Source organism: Salmo trutta, unplaced genomic scaffold (genome assembly GCF_901001165.1).
Source record: "Salmo trutta unplaced genomic scaffold, fSalTru1.1, whole genome shotgun sequence".
NCBI classification, from domain to species: domain Eukaryota; kingdom Metazoa; phylum Chordata; class Actinopteri; order Salmoniformes; family Salmonidae; genus Salmo; species Salmo trutta.
The window spans coordinates 615890-639498 of NW_021822362.1; the positions used below are offsets into that span (position 1 = coordinate 615890).

Sequence of the window (23609 nt, forward strand, 5' to 3'; positions counted from 1 at the left end):
CTCTCTGCGTCTCTCTTTCTCAAAGTGAAAAGTAACCCAGCAAAATACTACTTGAGTAAAAGTCTAAAAGTATCTGGTTTAAATTGTACTTAAGTTCAGTGGTAGAAAAAGTACTCAAATTGTACAAAGTAAAAGTAAAAGCTATACATCAGATCAGAGGCAGTAGGATGACAAAGCGTTATATTGAAAGGTGCCATAATTCTGTCCTGCCTGAGCACATTTTTACTGAAGTACTTTACACCACTGTGTGTTTGTGTGTGTGTGTGTATGTGTGTGTTTGTGTGTGTGGGTGTGTGTTGCCCTGCTGTGTGTGTTGTGTGTGTGTGTTTGTGTGTGTGTTGCCCTGCTGTGTGTGTGTGTGTTTGTGTGTGTGTTGCCCTGCTGTGTGTGTGTGTGTGTTTGTGTATGTGTTGCCCTGCTGCGTGTGTGTGTTTGTGTGTTGCCCTGCCGTATGTGTGTGTGTTTGTGTGTGTGTTGCCCTACTGTGTGTGTGTTTATGTGTGTTTGTGTTGCCCTGCTGTGTTTGTGTGTGTGTGTGTGTGTGTGTGTGTGTGTGTGTGTGTGTGTGTTGTCCTGCCGTGTGTTTGTGCTTGTGTATATGTGTGTGTTGCCCTGCTGTGTTTGTGTGTGTGTATATATGTGTGTGTCCTGCTGTGTGTGTGTTCCCTCAAGGCTTGAATTCAGTGGGTTTGAATCGGTGCCATCCGATGAATGTTTGTGCTGACTGTGCAGAAACTGTGCTGATCTGTGTGTGTGTGTGTGTGTGTGTGTGTGTGTGTGTGTGTGTGTGTGTGTGTGTGTGTGTGTGTGTGACTTCCTCATTCTTTGGTAATGCTGATAATTTATAGACACACACACACACACACACACACACACACACACACACAGAGAGAGAGAGAGAGCGAGAATCAGCACTTTTAGACTGGTCCCAACTGATGACCTGAAAGTAACAAACTGAGGAAATGGAAAGAACCTATTGTCTTTTAAATGACCTGAGTACAGAATCCTCTGTTCCCTGTAATACAACCAATATCAAAGATCTTTAGGACAGAATCCTCTGTTCCCTTCAATACAACCAATATCAAAGATCTTTAGTACAGAATCCTCTGTTCCCTTCAATACAACCAATATCAAAGATCTTTAGTACAGAATCCTCTGTTCCCTTCAATACAACCAATATCAAAGATCTTTAGTACAGAACCCTCTGTTCCCTGTAATACAACCAATATCAAAGATCTTTAGTACAGAATCCTCTGTTCCCTTCAATACAACCAATATCAAAGATCTTTAGTACAGAATCCTCTGTTCCCTTCAATACAACCAATATCAAAGATCTTTAGTACAGAATCCTCTGTTCCCTTCAATACAACCAATATCAAAGATCTTTAGTACAGAACCCTCTGTTCCCTGTAATACAACCAATATCAAAGATCTTTAGTACAGAATCCTCTGTTCCCTGTAATACAACCAATATCAAAGATCTTTAGTACAGAATCCTCTGTTCCCTGTAATACAACCAATATCAAAGATCTTTAGTACAGAATCCTCTGTTCCCTGTAATACAACCAATATCAAAGATCTTTAGTACAGAATCCTCTGTTCCCTGTAATACAACCAATATCAAAGATCTTTAGTACAGAATCCTCTGTTCCATTTAACACAACCAATATCAAAGATCTTTAGTACAGAATCCTCTGTTCCCTGTAACACAACCAATATCAAAGATCTTTAGTACAGAATCCTCTGTTCCCTGTAATACAACAAATATCAAAGATCTTTAGTACAGAATCCTCTGTTCCCTGTAATACAACCAATATCAAAGATCTTTAGTACAGAATCCTCTGTTCCATTTAACACAACCAATATCAAAGATCTTTAGTACAGAATCCTCTGTTCCCTGTAACACAACCAATATCAAAGATCTTTAGTACAGAATCCTCTGTTCCCTGTAATACAACCAATATCAAATATCTTTAGTACAGAATCCTCTGTTACCTTTAATACAACCAATATCAAAGATCTTTTGGTTCCTCTTGTTAAATATAGATGTGGTCCCTCTTGTTAAATATAGATGTGGTCCCTCTTGTTAAATGTAGATGTGGTCCCTCTTGTTAAATGTAGATGTGGTCCCTCTTGTTAAATATAGATGTGGTCCCTCTTGTTAAATGTAGATGTGGTCCCTCTTGTTAAATGTAGATGTGGTCCCTCTTGTTAAATATAGATGTGGTCCCTCTTGTTAAATGTAGATGTGGTCCCTCTTGTTAAATATAGATGTGGTCCCTCTTGTTAAATATAGATGTGGTCCCTCTTGTTAAATGTAGATGTGGTCCCTCTTGTTAAATATAGATGTGGTCCCTCTTGTTAAATATAGATGTGGTCCCTCTTGATAAATATAGATGTGGTCCCTCTTGTTAAATGTACATGTGGAGTGTATAAAGTAATCTACACTGTGGTAAACTAAACTAATATAAACTAAATATACAAACTAATCTTCACTGTGGTAAACAAACATGGTTTTCAGAAAATAAGTCTGTGGTCACATGGTGGTGGTTAGTGTCATACTATTGGTTAGACAGTTTCCCCTTTAATGAGGTTGACAGTTAAAACTGTCTCTTACATTAGACTGAGTCACACAGAGACTCCAGCTGTGCAGAGAACAGACACAAACCTACAACTGAGATAACAGCAGACTTTACAGCAGTAGAAGTTACAGCAGTAGAAGTTACAACAGTAGAAGTTACAGCAGTAGAAGTTACAGCAGTAGAAGTTACAGCAGTAGAAGTTACAGCAGTAGAAGTTACAGCAGTAGAAGTTACAACAGTAGAAGTTACAACAGTAGAAGTTACAGCAGTAGAAGTTACAACAGTAGAAGTTACAACAGTAGAAGTTACAACAGTAGAAGTCACAGCAGTAGAAGTTACAGCAGTAGATGTTACAAGAGTAGAAGTTTCAAGAGTCTACTGTTACTGCATTTGACCACAAGCGTATAAAGATGTCAAAGGGAATCTATGAATACACAAATGGATTTGAAGACGACGAACCTAATGAAATAAAGACCATTGACATTGATGATCATATTTACAACAACAAAAGACCCATCATGCACCGCAAGAAGGATGGAGTTGGTGATCAACATTCAGGTAACAGTTTATCCTGGTATAGTGCTCAACACACACACACACACACACACACACACACACTTTTTTGCACTAACTTTCCTGCACTGACTCTATGCACACACACTGGACTCTACCAACACACTGACACCCCAATACACACACACACACACACACACACACACACACACACACACACACACACACACACACACACACACACACACACACACACACACACACACACACACACAGCTGCTCCTGTCTACTATCCTGTTGCCTAGTCACTTTACCCATTCCTATATGTACAGTACTTTCAGATAGTATTCATCAGTGTTGTGTTCCAGACCATGTAAAGGGAGACCGAGTCAAGACCGAGACTAGAAAAATGCGAGTCCAATTCAAGACCATGATTGTAATTTTGTCAAATCACAACCATAATAAGAGTTGATGTACAGTGTTTCTGTGTTCATATTTCAGAAATCATACAGTTGAAGTCGGAACTTTACATACACTTAGGTTGGAGTCATTAACCTCACTAGGTTAGGGGGCACTATTTTCACCTCCGGATGAAAAGCATGCCCAAAGTAAACTGCCTGTTACTCAGGCCCAGAAGCTAGGATATGCATATTATTGGTAGATTTGGATAGAAAACACTCTAAAGTTTCCAAAACTGTTAAAATAACGTCTGTGAGTATAACAGAACTGAAAAAATCCATCCAGGAAGTGGGATTTTTTTATGTTTGTAGTTTTCCATTGACTGCCTATACAGTATCCCATGACTTAGGACTCAAATTGCACTTCCTATGGCTTCCACTAGATGTCAACAGTCTTTAGAAATTGTTTCAGGCTTGTATTCTGAAAAATTAGGGAGTAAGACCACTCTGAGTAAGTGGATAGTGGAAAGGCCCCAGAGCTGTTTTTCTGCGCGTGACCGAGAGCGCGCCTTTCTTGTTTTTCTTTTATATTGACCAAGCTATTGTCCGGTTTAAATATTATCGATTATTATGACTAAAAACAACCTGAGGATTGATTATAAACATCTTTTGTGTCACGTCCTGACCAGCAGATGGAGCTGTTGTAGTAGTTTTGGGGTCAGGACGTGGCAGTCTTGTGTGTGTGAATGTTCTGTGTTGGTCTTGTGACTCCTGATCAGGAACAGCTGGGGATCATTGTTCCTGATTGGGAGTCATATATGTAGGAGTATGTTTGTCACTTGGTTTTGTGGGTAGTTGTTCTTGCACTGCGTTTTTGTATGCCTGTAAGACTGTTCCTGTCGTGAGTATCATTGTTTTGTTTTTCCTGTGGATGCCTTTTCATTTTACCATTAAAAGAAAATGAGTATCCACACCTCTGCTGCATTTTGGTCCATCTCTACAACACCACGACATAATCTGTGACAGTTTGATATGTTTCTACGAACTTTACGGATACTACTTGGATTTTTCGTCTGGCTGTTGTGCCTTTGAGCCATTGTATTACTGAACAAAACGCGCCAACAAAAGTGAGGTTTTTGGATATAAAGAGGGGCTATATCGAACAAAATGAACATTTATTGTGAAACTGGGAGTCTTGTGAGTGCAACCATATGAAGATCATCAAAGGTAAGTGATTAATTTTATCACTATTTCTGACTTTTGTAACTCCAATACTTAGCTGGTAACTGTTTGTAATGTTTTGTGTGCTGGGCGCAGTCCTCAAATAATCGCATGGTATGCTTTCGCCGTAAAGCCTTTTTGAAATCTGACACCACTTTGGATTAACAAGAAGTTAATCTTTAAGCTGATGTATAGCACTTGATGTTTTATGAATTTTTATTATGAGTATTTCTGTTTTTGTATTTGGCGCTCTGCAATTTCACCGGATGTTGGCCAGGTGGGACAGTAGCCTCCCACATACCCATAAGAAGTTTTAAAGCTCGTTTTTCAACCACTTCTTGTTAACAAACTATAGTTTTGGCAAATCGTTTAGGATATCTACTTTGTGCATGACACAAGTCATTTTTCCAACAATTGTTTACAGACAGATTATTTCACTTATAATTCACTGTATCACAATTCCAGTGGGTCAGAAGATTACATACACTAAGTTGACTGTGCCTTTAAACAGCTTGGAAAATTCCAGAAAATGATGTCATGGCTTTAGAAGGTTCTGATAGGCTAATTGACATAATTTGAGTCAATTGGAGGTGTACCTGTGGATGTATTTCAAGGCCTACCTTCAAACTCAGTGCCTCTTTCCTTAACATCATTGGAAAATCAAAAGAAATCAGCCAAGACCTCAGAAAAGTCTGGTTCACCCATGGGAGCAATTTCAAAACGCCTTAATGTACCACATTCATCTGTACAAACAATAGTACGCAAGTATAAAGACCATGGGACCACGCAGCCGTCCTACCGCTCAGGAAGGAGACACGTTCTGTCTACTAGAGATGAATGTACTTTGGTATGAAAAGTGCAAATCAATCCCAGAACAACAGCAAAGAACCTTGTGAAGATGCTGGAGGAAATAGGTTCAAAAGTATCTATATCCACAATAAAACGAGTCCTATATCGACATAACCTGAAAGGCCGCTCAGCAAGGAAGAAGCCACTGCTCCAAAACCGCCTTAAAAAAGCCAGACTACGGTATGCAGCTGCACATGGGGACAAAGATCGTACTTTTTGGATAAATTTTATCTGGTCTGATGAAACAAAAATAGAACGGTTTGGCCATAATGACCATCGTTATGTTTGGAGGGAAAAGGGGAGGCTTGGAAGCCAAAGAACACCATCCCAACCAGGAAGCAGGGGGGGTGGCAGCATCATGTTGTGGTGGTGCTTTGCTGCAGGAGGGACTGGTGCTCTTCACAAAACAGATGGCATCATGAGGAACGAAAATGGTGTGGATATATTGAAGCAACATCTCAAGACATCAGTCAGGAAGTTAAAGCTTGGTCACAAACGGGTCTTCCAAATGGACAATGACCCCAAGCATACTTCCAAAGTTGTGGCAAAATGGCTTAACGTCTTTGGGCTAGGGGGCAGTATTTTGACGTCCGGATGAAAAACGTGCCCAAAGTAAACTGCCTGCTACTCAGTCCCAGAAGCTAGGATATGCATATAAAACACTCTACAGTTTCTAAAACTGTTAAAATTATGTCTGTGAGTATAACAGAACTTATTTGGCAGGCGAAACCCCGAGGACAAACCATCCAGGAATTTTTGTTGTTGTTGAGGTGACAGTGTTTTCAATGGCATTTCTATGTGTATCTAGATTTATAAGGCACTTGCTTGTAGTTCCTTTCGCTTCCACTGGATGTCAACAGTCTTTAGAAATTGGTTGATGTTTTTCTTTAGAGAAATGAAGAAGTACAGTGGGGGAAAAAAGTATTTGATCCCCTGCTTAGAGACAGAATAACAACAAAAAATCCATAAAAACGCATGTCAAAAATTGTATAAAATGATTTGCATTTTAATGGGGGAAATAAGTATTTGACCCCTCTGCAAAACATGACTTAGTACTTGGTGGCAAAACCCTTGTTGGCAATCACAGAGGTCAGACATTTCTTGTAGTTGGCCACCAGGTTTGCACACATCTCAGGAGGGATTTTGTCCCACTCCTCTTTGCAGATCTTCTCCAAGTCATTAAGGTTTCGAGGCTGACGTTTGGCAACTCGAACCTTCAGCTCCCTCCACAGATTTTCTATGGGATTAAGGTCTGGAGACTGGCTAGGCCACTCCAGGACCTTAATGTGCTTCTTCTTGGCCATGTGTTTTGGGTCATTGTCATGCTGGAATACCCATCCATGACCCATTTTCAATGCCCTGGCTGAGGGAAGGATGTTCTCACCCAAGATTTGATGGTACATGGCCCCGTCCATCGTCCCTTTGATGCGGTGAAGTTGTCCTGTCCCCTTAGCAGAAAAACACCCCCAAAGCATAATGTTTCCACCTCCATGTTTGACGGTGGAGATGGTGTTCTTCGGGTCATAGGCAGCATTCCTCCTCCTCCAAACACGGCGAGTTGAGTTGATGCCAAAGAGCTCCATTTTGGTCTCATCTGACCACAACACTTTCACCAGTTGTCCTCTGAATCATTCAGATGTTCATTGGCAAACTTCAGACGGGCATGTATATGTATTCTTGAACAGGGGGACCTTGTGGGCGCTGCAGGATTTCAGTCCTTCACGGCGTAGTGTGTTACCAATTGTTTTCTATGGGACTATGGTCCCAGCTGCCTTGAGATCATTGACAAGATCCCCCCGTGTAGTTCTGGGCTGATTCCTCACCATTCTCATGATCATTGCATCTCCACGAGGTGAGATCTTGCATGGAGCCCCAGGCTTAGGGATATTGACAGTCCTTTTGTGTTTCTTCCATTTGCGAATAATCGCTCCAAATGTTGTCACCTTCTCACCAAGCTGCTTGGCGATGGTCTTGTAGCCCATTCCAGCCTGTGTAGGTCTACAATCTTGTCCCTGACATCCTTGGGGAGCTCTTTGGTCTTGGCCATGCTGGAGAGTTTGGAATCTGATTGATTGCTTCTGTGGACAGGTGTCTTTTTTACAGGTAACAAGCTGCGGTTAGGAGCACTCCCTTTAAGAGTGTGCTCCTAATCTCAGCTCGTTACCTGTATAAAAGACACCTTGGAGCCAGAAATCTTTCTGATTGAGAGGGGGTCAAATGCTTATTTCCCTCATTAAAATGCAAATCAATTTATAACATTTTTGACATGCGTTTTTCTGGTATTTTTGTTGTTATTCTGTCTCTCACTGTTCAAATAAACCTACCATTAAAATTATAGACTGATCCTTTCTTTATCAGTGGGAAAACGTACAAAATCAGCAGGGGATCAAATACTTTTTTCCCCCACTGTACGGCAGTTCAGAACGAGGGTCCAGCCTAGTGCACTCTAATGTTTTGATGCTCGCTCCAGGTCACGTGCTTCACGTTGTTTTTATCCGGTATTGAACACAGTTTATCCCATCTTAAATTTGATCGATTATTTACGTAAAAAATTACCTAAAGTTGTATTAGGAAAGTTGTTTCAAATGTTTGGACAGCGTTTACAGGTAACTTATTAGATATTTTGTAGTCATGCTAGCGAGTTGGAACCGGTGTTTTTCTGAATCAAACGCGCCAAATAAATGGACATTTGGGAGATATAACGATGGAATTAATCGAACAAAAGGACTATTTGTGATGTTTATGAGACATATTGGAGTGCCAACAGAAGTTCTTCAACGGTAAGGCATGAATTAAATCGTTATTTCTGACTTTTGTGTTGCGCCTGGCGGGTTGAAATCTGATTTTCATGTGTTGGTATGCTGGGCGCTGTCCTAAGATAATAGCATGGTTTGCTTTCGCCATAAAGCCTTTTTGAAATCTGACACGGTGGCTAGATTAACGAGAAGCTAAGCTTTAATTTGGTGTGTTGCACTTGTGAATGTATGAAAGTTAAATATTTGTTATATATTTTTTTGATTTTGGCGCTCTGCCATTTCACCGGATGTTATCGAATCGATCCCGTAAACGGGAATTGAGCCCAAAGAAGTTACGGACAACAAAGTCAAGGTGGTGGCAGCATCATGGAGTGGCCATCATAAAGACCTGACCTCAATCCTATAGAAAATATGTGGGCAGAACTGAAAAAGCATGTGCGAGCAAGGAGGCCTACAAACCTGACTCAGTTACACCAGCTCTGTCAGGAGGAATGGGCCAAAATTCACCCAATTTATTGTGGGAAGCTTGTGGAAGGCTACCTGAAACGTTTGACCCAAGTTAAACAATTTAAAGGCAATGCTACCATTTTACATTTACATTTAAGTCATTTAGCAGACGCTCTTATCCAGAGCGACTTACAAATTGGTGCATTCACCTTATGATATCCAGTGGAACAACCACTTTACAATAGTGCATCTAATTATTTTAGGGGGGAGGGGGATTAGAAGGATTACTTTATCCTATCCTTGGTGTTCCTTTAAAGAGGTGGGGTTTCAGGTGTCTCCGGAAGGTGGTGATTGACTCCGCTGTCCTGGCGTCATGAGGGAGCTTGTTCCACCATAGGGGTGCCAGAGCAGTGAACAGTTTTGACTGGGCTGAACGGGAACTGTGCTTCCTCAGAGGTAGGGGGGCCACCAGGCCAGCGGTGGATGAGCGCAGTGCCCTCGTTTGGGTGTAGGGACTGATCAGAGCCTGAAGGTACGGAGGTGCAGTTCCCCTCACGGCTCCGTAGGCAAGCACCATGGTCTTGTAGCGGATGCGAGCTTCAACTGGAAGCCAGTGGAGAGAGCGGAGGAGCGGGGTGACGTGAGAGAACTTGGGAAGGTTGAACACCAGACGGGCTGCTGCGTTCTGGATGAGTTGTAGGGGTTTAATGGCACAGGCAGGGAGCCCAGCCAACAGCGAGTTGCAGTAATCCAGACGGGAGATGACAAGTGCCTGGATTAGGACCTGCGCCGCTTTCTGTGTGAGGCAGGGTCGTACTCTGCGAATGTTGTAGAGCATGAACCTACAGGATCGGGTCACCGCCTTGATGTTAGTGGAGAACGACAGGGTGTTGTCCAGGGTCACGCCAAGGTTCTTAGCACTCTGGGAGGAGGACACAATTGGAGTTGTCAACCGTGATGGCGAGATCATGGAACGGGCAGTCCTTCCCCGGGAGGAAAAGCAGCTCCGTCTTGCCGAGGTTCTGCTTGAGGTGGTGATCCGTCATCCACACTGATATGTCTGCCAGACATGCAGAGATGCGATTCGCCACCTGGTTATCAGAAGGGGGAAAGGAGAAGATTAATTGTGTGTCATCTGCATAGCAATGATAGGAGAGACCGTGAGAGACCATGTGAGGATACGACAGAGCCAAGTACCAAATACTAAATGAGTGTATGTAAACTTCTGACTCACTGGGAATGTGATGGAAAAAATAAAATATGAAATAAATCATTCTCTCTACTATTATTCTGACATTTCAAATTCTTACAATAAAGTGGTGATCCTAACTGACCTAAGACAGGGATTTATTACAAGGATTAAATGTCAGGAATTGTGAAAAACTGTGTTTAAATGTATTTGGCTAAGGTGTATGTAAACTTCCTACTTCAACTGTATGCATTCTTATACATTCAGAATATTTATCATATTTTAAGGTAAGACCCAGATGAGGACAATATCGAAGTAACAGTTTATTAATCCACCAGGGGCAGGCAAAAGACAGGTCAAGGGCAGGCAGTCAGTTATCCAGATAGGTGGGGCAAAGGTACAGGACGGCAGGCAGGCTCAGTTTGGAGATGGGGATCAGACCGATAAAGTGGGGGTAGAGTTTGTGGGATTCCACCCGGAGGGGCAGATCCCGGGTGGATAGCCATACCTTCTGCCCGAGACGATACCAGGGAGCCGGGGTCCGATGGCGATCCGCTTGTTGTTGATACCTGGAGTGGTCTTGAGGAGGGCAGACCGGGCTCTCCTCCAGGTACGATAACAGCGGAGGACAAACATCTGGGCAGAAGATTTGCCGACCTCTTCTTCCCGCTCGGGGAAGAGCGGGGGTTGATACCAGCAGCATACCACCCTGCATCCAACTGCTGACTTGCTTCTGATGCTAAGCAGGGTTGGTCCTGGTCAGTCCCTGGATGGGAGACCAGATGCTGCTGGAAGTGGTATTGGAGGGCCAGTAGGAGGCACTCTTTCCTCTGGTCTAAAAAATATCCCAATGCCCCAGGGCAGTGATTGGGGACACTGCCCTGTGTAGGGTGCCGTCTCTCGGATGGGACGTTAAACGGGTGTCCTGACTCTCAGAGGTCATTAAAGATCCCATTGCACTTATCGTAAGAGTAGGGGTGTTAACCCCGGTGTCCTGGCTAAATTCCCAATCTGGCACTCATACCATCACGGCTGTCTAATCATCCCCAGCTTACAATTGGCTCATTCATCCCCCTCCTCTCCCCTGAAACTATTCCCCAGGTCGTTGCTGTAAATGAGAATGTGTTCTCAGTCAACTTACCTGGTAAAATAACGGTAAAATAAAATAAAATAAATAAAAAACCTCAGGGAACACTCAAATGGAGATAGGCCCGTGGCAGAGGGGGTGTTGTGGACGTATTCGACCCACACAAGCTGCTGGCTCCAGCTGAGGGTGTTGGCAGAGACCAGGCAGCGCAGAGTAGTCTCGAGGTCCTGGTTGGCTTACTCCGACTGGCTGTTGGACTGTGGGTGGAAACCAGAGGACAGGCTGGCCGATGACCCAATGAGGGTGCAGAACACCTTCCAGAACTGGGACGGAACTGAGGACCCCGGAACTGTCCACGGGCAGTCCATGGTTCTGGAACACGTGCTGCACCATGAGCTGGGCCGTCTCTTTGGCAGAGGGTAGTTTGGGGAGAGGAATGAAGTGGGCGACTTCGGAAAAGCGGTCGACCACAGTCGGATGGCAGTGTTGCCATCAGATGGGGGGAGACCTGTGACGAAATCCAGGGATATGTGGGACCAGGGACAGTGAGGGACAGGCAGTGGTTGAAGTAGACCAGCCGGAGCTTGCCGAGGAGTCTTGTTCTGCTCACAGACCGTGCAGCCGGCAACAAACGCAGCAACATCCGGAACCATAGTAAGCCACCAAAAGCGTTGTCGCACGAAGCACCATTTTAAAGACAAGACTCTCCTTTATCTAACCACACTGTCCGATTTCAAAAAGGCTTTACAGCGAAAGCAAAACATTAGATTATGTCAGCAGAGTACCCAGCCAGAAATAATCAGACACCCATTTTTCAAGCTAGCATATGTCACAAAAAACAAAACCACAGCTAAATGCAGCACTAACCTTTGATGATCTTCATCAGATGACACTCCTATGACATTATGTTATACAATACATGCATGTTTTGTTCAATCAAGTTCATATTTAGCATGTGACGTTCAGAACTAGCATTCCCACCGAACACTTCCGGTGAATTTACTAAATTACTCACGATAAACGTTCACAAAAAACATAATTATTTTAATGAATTATAGATACAGAATTCCTTTATGCAATCGTGGTGTCCGATTTTAAAATAGCTTTTCGGTGAAAGCACATTTTGCAATATTCTGAGTAGATAGCCCGGCCATCATGGCTAGCTATTTTGACACCCACCAACTCAGATTTACTATAAGAAAAATTGGATTACCTTTGCTGTTCTTCGTCAGAATGCACTCCCAGGACTTCTACTTCAATAACAAATGTTGGTTTGGTTCCAAATAATTCCATAGTTATATCCAAATAGCGGCGTTTTGTTGTGCGTTCAAGACACTATCCGAAGGGTAAAGAAGGGTGACGCGCCCGGCGCGTTTCGTGACAAAAAATTTCAAAATATTCCATTACCGTACTTCGAAGCATGTCAAACGCTGTTTAAAATCAATTTTTATGCGATTTTTCTTGTAAAAAAGCGATAATGTTCCGACCGGGAAACCCTGTTTTCGTTCAAAGACTGAAAATAAAAACATGGAGTCGTCTTGTGCACGCGCGCACCAGTCTCATTGTTCTCTGATCGACCACTTACGAAATGCGCTACTGTTTTTCAGCCATGGCCTGCAAAGTCATCATTCAACGTTCTGGTGCCTTCTGAGAGCCTATGGGAGAGTTAGAAAATGTCACGTTACAGCAGAGATCCCCTGTTTTGGATAGAGATTGTCATAGTCCGTGTATGTCAGGCGCAGGAGAAAACAGAGTGGTTTAAAAAATGGAATATTTATTTCCAAAACCAACGTAGAAAAAGAATCAGAGTAAAACAATAACCCGTCGCACACCGATACAGAAACAACACGTACATAACAAACAAACAATCACCAACAGAGAAATGAGGGGAAGCAGAGGGTTAAATACACAACATATAATTACTGGGATATGAAACAGGTGTGTAAAGAGACCAGACAAAACCAATGGAAAATGAAAAACTGATCAATGGTGGCTAGAAGACCGGTGACGTCGATCGCCGAACACCACCTGAACAAGGAGGGGCATCAACTTCGGTAGAAGTCGTGACAAGTGTATATATTTGGCCTGGTATTGGTATTCATTGGTAACATTGGTATTCAAAATTATTTTCAAAATTCTTCACCCCATTCTGTCAAATTGGATGTTGAGAATTGCTAGACAACCATTTTCAAGTCTTACCATATATTTTCAAGCAGATTTAAGTCAAACCTGTAACTCTGCAAACTCCAGTGTTGTCACGCCTGCTCCCCCTCCCCCTGCTGCTCGAAGGCACCAGGCTCCCCAGCATTACGCACTCCTGCCTTTCCACGTCACGCGCATCAGCGTATTATTGGATTCACCTGGACTCAATCACCTGTTTATTACCTCCCCTATATTTGTCAGTTCCCTATCTCTGTTCCCCCGCTGCCGCATTGATTGTCGAATGTCGTTGTTCTGCCCGTGTGCTGACGCTGTGCCTGTCTTGTTTCATGTCTGTTCCTTATTAAATTTTTACTCCCCATACCTGCTTCTCATCTCCGGCGTCGGGTGCTACCAGTGTAGATTTGGCCTTGTGTTTTAGGTGATTGTCCAACTGAAAGGTGAAATTTTCTCCCAGTGTCTGGTGGCAAGCAGACAACCAGGTTTTTTTTTTTCTAGGATTTTGCCTGTTTAATTCCAGTCCGTTTCTTTTTTAATCCTGAAACTATGGAGAGTGGTACTCCAATGTGTTACGTTTTGGGAAAATCCAATACAACACTTTGTATTCAGGACAAAATGTTAATTTCTTTGCCACACTTTTAACAGTATTTTTTTATTTATTTTGGACAGCTTCCTTATTTTCCCTCTGTCAAGTAGGTTAGTGTTGAGGAGTAGCTACAATGTTGATCCATCCTCAGTTTTCACAACCATTAAACTCTGTAACTGTTTTAAAGTCACCATTGGCCGTATGGTGAAATCCCTGAACGGTTTCCTTCCTCTCCGGCAACTGAGTTAAGAAGGACGCCTGTATCTTTTTAGTGACTGGGTATATTGATACACCATCCAAAGTGTAATAACTTCACCATGCTCAAACGGATATTCAACATCTGTATTTTTTAAACTTATCAATAGGTGCCCTTTGCGAGGCATTGGAAAACCACCTTGGTCTTTGTGGTTGAATTTGTGATTGAAATTCACTGCTCGACTGAGGACCTTACAGATAATTGTATGTGTGGTGTACAAAATCATATTAAACACTATTATTGCACACAGAGTGAGTCCATGCAACTTATTATGTGACTTGTTAAACAAATGTTTAATCCTGAACTTATTTAGACTTGCCATAAAGGGGTTGAATAATTATTGACTCACAATACTCCAGCTTTTCATTTTTAAATAATTTGTAAACATTTCTAAAAACATATTTCCAGGACAGTGACAATTATTTTTTATTTTATTCAGACTAAACCAAAATTTGGAAAATTAATTTTCTGGTTACCTTGTACCCCTGCACATCAACACTGTATTGGTACTCCCTGTATATAGCCATGTTATTTTTACTTGTTAATGTTATTCGTTATTTAATCCTTGTCAGTATTTCTATTTATTTCTCTCTGCATTGTTGGAAAATGACCCGTCAGTCAGCATTTCACTATTAGCATACACCTGTTGTTTTATGAAGCAATTGACAAATGGAATGTGATTTGGATTGAAATAGATGCCGGCAGCCATTTTGGGTGCCTGAACTCAGCATGTTTAAGCCAATATTCTGTAAGAGGTTCTGGAACTCAAACAGTAGAATATGTGAGGTGCTGGAACTCAGTTCTGGTGTTCTGTCCCTTGTCAAGCTTGTGTATTTCCCTCAGTGATTCAAACAGCAACTGGAAAGAAAAACATATAGATTGATCAAGTTCTTACGATAATAATATGTGCTTCAGTGTATCTTTGGAGGTGGAAGAGACATTTCCCAACTGCTGCAGTGTGTCTGGGGATGCTGTGTGTTCTCCTGCTGGCTTGGATCATAGGCCTGTTACTCTACCGTGAGTTGATATGTTCTCAGTCAAACATTCTTCATCATCAGTGGTGTAATGACGAGGGTTCAATTCCATTTCAATTCCATTCAATTTAATTAAGAAAATACACCAAATTCCAATTCCACGTTTCTAATTGAAAATAATTCCAGTGTACTTCCTGAATTGACTGGAATTGAAATTGACCTCAATCCGGGAAATGTCTGATTAACTTTTCCACTTTTATCTTGGTTGTTGATTGTATTATTTCACAGAGAGAAACCAATTGACCAGTTCTGACACCCTGACCAAAGAGGGGGACCAGCTACAGACTAGCAACAACACCCTGACCAAAGAGAGAGACCAGTTACAGACCAGATACAACACCCTGACCAAAGAGAGAGACCAGCTACAGACCAGTAACAACACCCTGACTGCAGAAAGAGACCAGCTGCAGACCAACTACAACACCATGACCAAAGAGAGAGACCAGCTACAGACCAGCTACAACACCCTGACCAAAGAGAGAGGCCAGCTACAGACCAGATACAACACCCTGACCAAAGAGAGAGACCAGCTACAGACCAGTAACAACACCCTGACTGCAGAAAGAGACCAGCTGCAGACCAACTACAACACCATGACCAAAGAGAGAGACCAGCTGCAGACCAACTACAACACCATGACCAAAGAGAGAGACCAGCTACAGACCAGCTACAACACCCTGACCAAAGAGAGAGGCCAGCTACAGACCAGATACAACACCCTGACCAAAGAGAGAGACCAGCTACAGACCAGTAACAACACCCTGACTGCAGAAAGAGACCAGCTGCAGACCAACTACAACACCATGACCAAAGAGAGAGACCAGCTGCAGACCAACTACAACACCCTGACCAAAGAGAGAGACCAGCTACAGACCAGATACAACACCCTGACCAAAGAGAGAGGCCAGCTACAGACCAGATACAACACCCTGACCAAAGAGAGAGACCAGCTACAGACCAGTAACAACACCCTGACTGCAGAAAGAGACCAGCTGCAGACCAACTACAACACCATGACCAAAGAGAGAGACCAGCTGCAGACCAACTACAACACCCTGACCAAAGAGAGAGACCAGCTACAGACCAACTACAACACCATGACGAAAGAGAGAGACCAGCTACAGACCAGCAACAACAGCCTGACTGCAGAAAGAGACCAGCTACAGACCAGCAACAACACCCTGACTGCAGAAAGAGACCAGCTACAGACCAGCAACAACACCCTGATCAAAGAGAGAGACGAGCTACAAAAAGACACAGAATGTCTGAAACAATCTTTAGTTCAGAAAGGTGAGTGAAATTGGCTAATGATTGTTCTGTTATCAGTTCACATGCCACGTACGGCAATTCAACTTACATTAAAGGAAATATGTGAGAAAAAAACGGACTTCCAAACCGTCCATTAGTTAGTGTCTTCCTTGAGTGTTTGATTGATACTTAATTCAATGTTGTATTAAAGTGACTAAAGCAAGAAATGTTCAACTTATAGTGTGTCCTCAAGGATGGAAGAAGCTTGGTAGCAGTTGTTACTACGTCTCTACTAAGTCCAAATCCTGGGAGGAGAGCAGACAGGACTGCAGAAATAGAGGAGCAGACCTGGTGGTCATCAAAAGTGAAGACGATCAGGTGTGTGTGTGAGGTAGAGAGAAAAAAGAGAGAGAGAGATAACGAGCAGTAATGGGTGTGTTTTAACAATGTTGTCTCTCTTCTACTACTACAGACATTTGTCAATTGGTTATGCGGGGTAAAGGACTATGTCTGGATTGGTCTGACTGACTCTGTTACTGAGGGGACCTGGAAATGGGTGGACGACACACCACTGACCACAAAGTAAGACATTCATGAATTCTGTGTCACTATGACATCACTGTCTGGAGTAGTAGGTTCAGAGTGGACAGCCTGATTCTATGTGTTGTTTCTCCTACAGGTATTGGAACAGTGGACAGCCTGATTCTATGTGTTGTTTCTCCTACAGGTATTGGAACAGTGGACAGCCTGATTCTATGTGTTGTTTCTTCTACAGGTATTGGAACAGTGGACAGCCTGATTCTATGTGTTGTTTCTTCTACAGGTATTGGAACAGTGGACAGCCTGATTCTATGTGTTGTTTCTCCTACAGGTATTGGAACAGTGGACAGCCTGATTCTGTGTTGTTTCTCCTACAGGTATTGGAACAGTGGACAGCCTGATTCTATGTGTTGTTTCTTCTACAGGTATTGGAACAGTGGACAGCCTGATTCTATGTGTTGTTTCTTCTACAGGTATTGGAAAAGTGGAGATCCTAATGGTGGCGTGGCTGAGAACTGTGTGTATTTCTACTCCTGGACATCAGACACAGGAGCTTGGTGGGACTATGACTGTTCCTATAAATACAGATGGATCTGTGAGAAGTAGGATTCTCCTTGGTCGTCTCTCTGTACTGCTAACTATTATACTCCTTGGTCGTCTCTCTTCGCGGCAAAGAGGGGACAACTCGCTGGCACCAAGGTTTTCTGGAAGTGTACATTCCTCAGTTATTAGCTTTCTACCTGAATGTTGCATAAAATGAATGATTAAGTATGACTACTTTTGAAAATATATAAATGTGACTTGAGTCTTCTAAATGAGATAATGTTTTTTCATGTAAAGTTTATCCAGTCAGTAACCACACCCCCGTGAGCACAGACATTACGACAAAACGTCATGGAACACCCCTTTTCATAGAGTTAACCTCTCTGGGCTAGGTGGGACGCCTACTCAACAGCCAGTTGAATCCCGTGGCGCGTTATTCTAATACCTTAGAAATGCTATTACTTCAATTTCTCAAACATATGACTATTTTACAGCATTTTAACCTGTTACATCTAGGGGGCAGTAATTTCACGGCTGGATAAAAAACGTACCCGATTTAATCTGATTATTAGTCCTGCCCAGAAACTGGAATATGCATATAATTATTAGCTTTGGAGAGAAAACACTCCAAAGTTTCTGAAACTGTTTGAATGGTGTCTGTGAGTATAACAGAACTCCTATGGCAGGCAAAAACCTGAGATGCTTCTGTTCAGGAAGTACCCTGTCTGAACATTTCTTGCCCTTCTTTATTATCTCTGTCGTTTACAAAGGATCTCTGCTCTTACGTGACAATTCTCACGTCAACAATGGAGTCTCACAGCCCGGGAAAAACAGGAATGATGTCATTCAAAGCCCTGGCTGAAGCACACGAGAGCAAATGCTGAGTGGTCAGTCAATGGACTAAGCCTTAGGCGCGTGACACGCCCCGCCCCCGGCTTTTGGTTTTTTCCTCAGTTTACAGACAGGCAGATTCCCGGTCGGAATATTATCGCTTCTCTACGAGATAAATTGCATAAATATTGGTTTTAAACAGCGGTTGACATGCTTCGAAGTACGGTAATGGAATATTTCGAAATTTTTTGTCATATTTTGCGTCATGCTCGTGGCCGAGATTTAGCGTTGGGATAGTGTCTAGAACGCACGAACAAAACGTCGCTGTTTGGATATAACGATGGATTATTTGGGACCAAACCTACATTTGTTATTGAAGTAGAAGTCCTGGCAGTGTATTCTGATGAAGAACAAGCAAGGTAAGAACATTTTTCTTATAGGAAATGTGATTTTGGTGAAGGCTACACTGGGTGGGTGTCTAAATAGCTAGCCCTGTAACGCCGGGCTATGTACTTACATTATTGCAAAATGTGCTTCATCCGAAAAGCTATTTTAAAATCGGACATATCGAGTGCATAGAGGAGTTCTGTATCTATAATTCTTAAAATAATTGTTATGCTTTTTGTGAACGTTTATCGTGAGTAATTTAGTAAAATCACCGGAAGTGTTCGGTGGGAATGCTAGTTCTGAACGTCACATGCTAATGTAAAAAGCTGGTTTTTGATATAAATATGAACTTGATTGAACAGACATGCATGTATTGTATAACACAATGTCCTAGGTGTGTCATCTGATGAAGATCATCAAAGGTTAGTGCTGCATTTAGATATGGTTTGGGTTTATGTGACATGATATGCTAGCTTGAAAAATGGCTGTGTGATTATTCCTGGCTGGGTACTCTGCTGACATAATCTAATGTTTTGCTTTCGCTGTAAAGCCTTTTTGAAATCGGACAGTTTGGTTAGATAAAGGAGAGTCTTGTCTTTAAATAGCTGTAACATAGTCATATGTTTGAAAAGTGTAAGTTTTCGGATTTAGAGGAGTTTGAATTTCGCGCCCCGCCCATCATTGGATATTGGAGCAGACGTTCCGCTAGCGGAACGTGTAGATGTAAGAAGTTAAAGACAAGACTCTCGTTAATCTAACCACACTGTCCGATTTCAAAAAGGCTTTACAACGAAAGCAAAACATTAGATTATGTCAGCAGAGTACCCAGCCAGAAATAATCAGACACCCATTTTTCAAGCTAGCATATAATGTCACATAAACCCAAACCACAGCTAAATGCAGCACTAACCTTTGATGATCTTCATCAGATGACAATCTTAGGACATTATGTTATACAATACATGCATGTCTGTTCAATCAAGTTCATATTTATATCAAAAAACAGCTTTTTACATTAGCAGGTGACTAGCATGTGACTAGCATTCCCACCGCAAACTTCCGGTGAATTTACTAAATTTCTCACGATAAACATTCACAAAAAACATAACAATTATTTTAAGAATTATAGATACAGAACTCCTCTATGCACTCGATATGTCCGATTTTAAAATAGCTTTTCGGTGAAAGCACATTTTGCAATATTCTAAATAGATAGCCCGGCATCACAGGGCTAGCTATTTAGACACCCAGCAAGTTTAGCATTCACCAAAGTCAGATTTACTATAAGAAAAATGTTATTACCTTTGCTGTCTTCGTCAGAATGCACTCCCAGGACTTCTACTTCAATAACAAATGTTGGTTTGGTCCCAAATAATCCATTGTTATATCCAAATAGCGGCGTTTTGTTCGTGCGTTCAAGACACTATCTGAAAGGGTAAATAAGGGTCATGCGCACGGCGCATTTCGTGACAAAAAAAATCTAAATATTCCATTACCGTACTTCGAAGCATGTCAACCGCTGTTTAAAATAAATTTTCATGCCATTTTTCTCGTAAAAAAGCGATGATATTCCGACCGGCAAAGCCTGTTTACATTCAACGAGAGAGAAAGTAAAAGCATGGGATCCCCTCGTGCACGAGCCTTAGTCTAATGGCCCTCTGATCGGCCACTTTCCAAACGCGCTAATGTGTTTCAGCCTGGGGCTGCCTCGATATCATTCAGCTTTTTCCCGGGTTCTGAGAGCCTATGGGAGCCGTAGGAAGTGTCACGTTACAGCAAAGATCCTCAGTCTTCAATAAAAAGAGCCAAGATGAGCAAGAACTTGTCAGACAGGTCACTTCCTGTATGGAATCTTCTCAGGTTTTTGCCTGCCATATGAGTTCTGTTATACTCACAGACACCATTCAAACAGTTTTAGAATCTTTAGGGTGTTTTCTATCCAAAGCCAATAATTATATGCATGTTCTAGTTACTGGGCAGGAGTAGTAACCAGATTAAATCGGGTATGTTTTTTATCCGGCCGTGTAAATACTGCCCCCTAGCCCTAACAGGTTAATAAAAGGACTTGGGACAAAATGAACATTAGATCGGAGAACGTGAGGATCATCCGCACGTTGAAATGGCTACCACTCTAGAGACCAGAGAGCATGGAGCAGTAGCTACATGTTGAAATGGTTGGCAATTTATATACAGACCAGTTACGTGCAGCGCCAGCTGAATACGAAACAAATGGTTAAGAAGAAAATCTCGACAAGACTACACATTTAGTCGGCAGCTGTATATGTACAATAGTCTAGGAAACTCGACCGAAGACGAGAGGAGAACATTTCCCTATTGAACGACCATTGGTACGCCTGACAAATCCATTATAACAAACTACAACTACAAAAGACTTTGATCTCTGGTGGACAAACCAGAGACTTTCTGTCGACTGACTCTCCAGCAGACGGACAGGCCACAAACGTCTACACTCGTAAATATGTAACTTGCAATTTATTTTTGAATGAGCGGCCGTTTATGTGCAAAGGGTTAGCATTTCCATGAGCCTAGATAACAGATGTGTGTACGATAGTGGAGTCCTTCGTCTGTTCTCCTGCTCTTTCTTACCTGCCCCTCCCATTCTATTGTCTACCGAGCCGTCATATCGATTTAGTCCACTAGAGGGACATTTCATGGCTTTGTGTTAGTAACCAATGAATAATCTATCCTGTGTGTTTTTATGTAATTCTGTGTGATTATTTAGTTAGTTAGTAAATAAATAATTAAGACAATTTGTAAATCCCTGATTCATCATTTATGCTAGTCTTCGTACAGATATCCAAGGGTTTGAGACATTCAGAATATGACTGATGAGGTAATAATACATTAAGTTGAGACTGTAATCTATAAGATATGAAAATATCTGAAAATATCTAAAATTTGGAAAAAAATGTAACTCTTTAAACAACATTTTCACGTGGTTCCCCGACTTCCTAGTTAATTACTGTTTACATGATTATTTAATTGTGCAGTTATTACACAGAGAATTGATTTGATAACATAAGTGTTCCCATTAATGATCGTCCACAGACATGAATGATAGATAGTCAGCCAACGTTATGACATCTCCATGTTAGATCAACTATTATACAGTAGAGAACAGTCCTTCTAGACTCCATGTTAGATCAACTATTATACAGTAGAGAACAGTCCTTCGAGACTCCATGTTAGATCAACTATTATATAATAGAGAGAACAGTTCATTGTATTGTTATTGTATATATTTTGTTTTATTGTTATTATCTGTATTATATACTTGTTCTATCATGTATTTGACAAGGTAAACTGAATAAGCAGGAAGTAGTTTGTGATTGATTAAAGCTAAAGGAGCAACCAAACTGTCTACCATGTAACATTCTGTATCTACCATGTAACATATCTGCCCCTTTCATCGTATTTTTGCTCTGTGCCCTCGGCAAGACGCCTGGATGTGACAAAGACTTTGTATGACAAACGGGCAGTGGTAAAACAATGGGACTTGGAGACAGTGCTTGGTGACGACAGGAAATAGGTCTTCCTGTCTCAGTTTCTTGTGAAAAGTGCTGAGGGGAGAGCTTTGGCACGTGAGGGTCCGTGCTCCGTCCGTCTTCCCTAGAGAAGGGATACATAGAAATGAGCCGCTGCACTAGGGGCAGGGTTTCAGGATCACAGATGTGCCTTTCCCCCATAGTGGTTGGGGGGGGGGGGGGGGGTCTGCGCTCCACCCGAGAGGAGGCAGGCCAGGACACGGTGTGAACTGTTGGCTGACCCCCTGCCTGCCACTGGGGACGTACTCCTAGGTCGGACACCCCTTCTTCCCCCCAGGGGAATCAGTCGGGCGGGACGCAGATGCGGTAGCAGCAAAGAACCGCTTCCCCCAACCGTCCACCTCTGGTACTGGAGCCAAACTGTTGGTTAACATCCTGATGGGGGTTTTGTGCAGTTATATTGGTCTACTGTCTTTCATGATGTCACAAAATAAAACAACTTCAACAGGATCGTCCTTTAAATTCCCACCGACCGGTTCCACATTCTCAAAAATAGAAATATTGTTTAATTCTCCACTTTTGGGGACGTAGGAGTTTTGGCAGGAGAAGATCCTTTGTCTCAAAGAGGTTTCTTTCCCCTCAAACCTGCCAAACCCAAAGTTTCTACCTGGTATTTATGCCATAAAACTGTGGAGAGAGAAAGAGAGAGAGAAAAGGGGGGTTGGCAGCCTATGACTCTCCCCCACCGGCCCAAAGGCACATGATGACAAGAGTCAATAAGCAACAGGAGAGATTTAGACCAGTCGCCCAACAGCAGGATAACACGGAAGACAGTACGAGTAACGTGAGTTAGAAAACTCCCAGTATGACCCACCATGGTACTCTTACCTAGCTGATGAGTCTGCTCTTTTACTGGACAGGTGGATATGTAATGCCCTGTAGCATCACAATACAGGCAACTGTTGTAGATCAGCCTCTGGAGACCTTCCATAAGGCTCTGAAATAGCTCCTCATGTTTTTCAATGGTGAGTCCCTGCAGGGAGATAACTTTGTAGAGCCGGTCCGAGTCTGCTGGGTCAGTCGTGGCCAGTTCATACTATAACAACAAAGGGCGAGAGCCAGATGCAGATACAGGAGGCAGATGGTTTGAGTCTCTGATATTTATTGAAATACAAGGGTTAGGCAATGGGCAGGTCAGGGACAAGTATAAGTTCATAAACAAGGTCAGAGTCCGAAAGGTACAGTGGGGCAGGCAGGTTTGAGGTCAAGGCAGGCTGAATGGTCAGGAAGGTGGGCTCAGTGTCAAGGCAGGCTGAATGGTCAGGCAAGCGGGCTCAGTGTCAGGGCAGACAGTCTCGAGGTCAAGGCAGGTTGAATGGTCAGGAAGGTGGGCTCAGTTTCAGGGCAGACAGGCTTGAGGTCAAGTCAGGCTAAATGGTCAGGCAGGTGGGCTCAGTGTCAAGGCAGGCTGAATGG

At 42.5% G+C, this 23609-nt stretch overlaps 1 protein-coding gene across 2 annotated transcripts; it reads left to right on the forward strand.

Moving 5' to 3' along the window:
* Positions 1–2831: 2831 nt before the first annotated feature.
* On the forward strand, positions 2832–22643 carry LOC115181954 (C-type lectin domain family 4 member M). 2 transcript variants are annotated; one of them, XR_003873574.1, is made up of 7 exons: positions 2833–3140; positions 14960–15061; positions 15307–16368; positions 16568–16704; positions 16799–16908; positions 17340–17782; positions 20679–22643. XR_003873574.1 is itself a non-coding variant. In XM_029743638.1 (6 exons), exons 1-6 carry the CDS (start codon positions 2993–2995, stop codon positions 17470–17472), a joined length of 1680 nt encoding a protein of 559 aa, XP_029599498.1. In that variant the 5' UTR covers positions 2832–2992; the 3' UTR covers positions 17473–17686. The 2 variants fall into 2 exon arrangements, 1 of the variants encoding a protein (XP_029599498.1); XM_029743638.1 differs by lacking the exon at positions 20679–22643 and having other exon boundaries at positions 2832–3140; positions 16580–16704; positions 17340–17686.
* Positions 22644–23609: the final 966 nt, after the last annotated feature.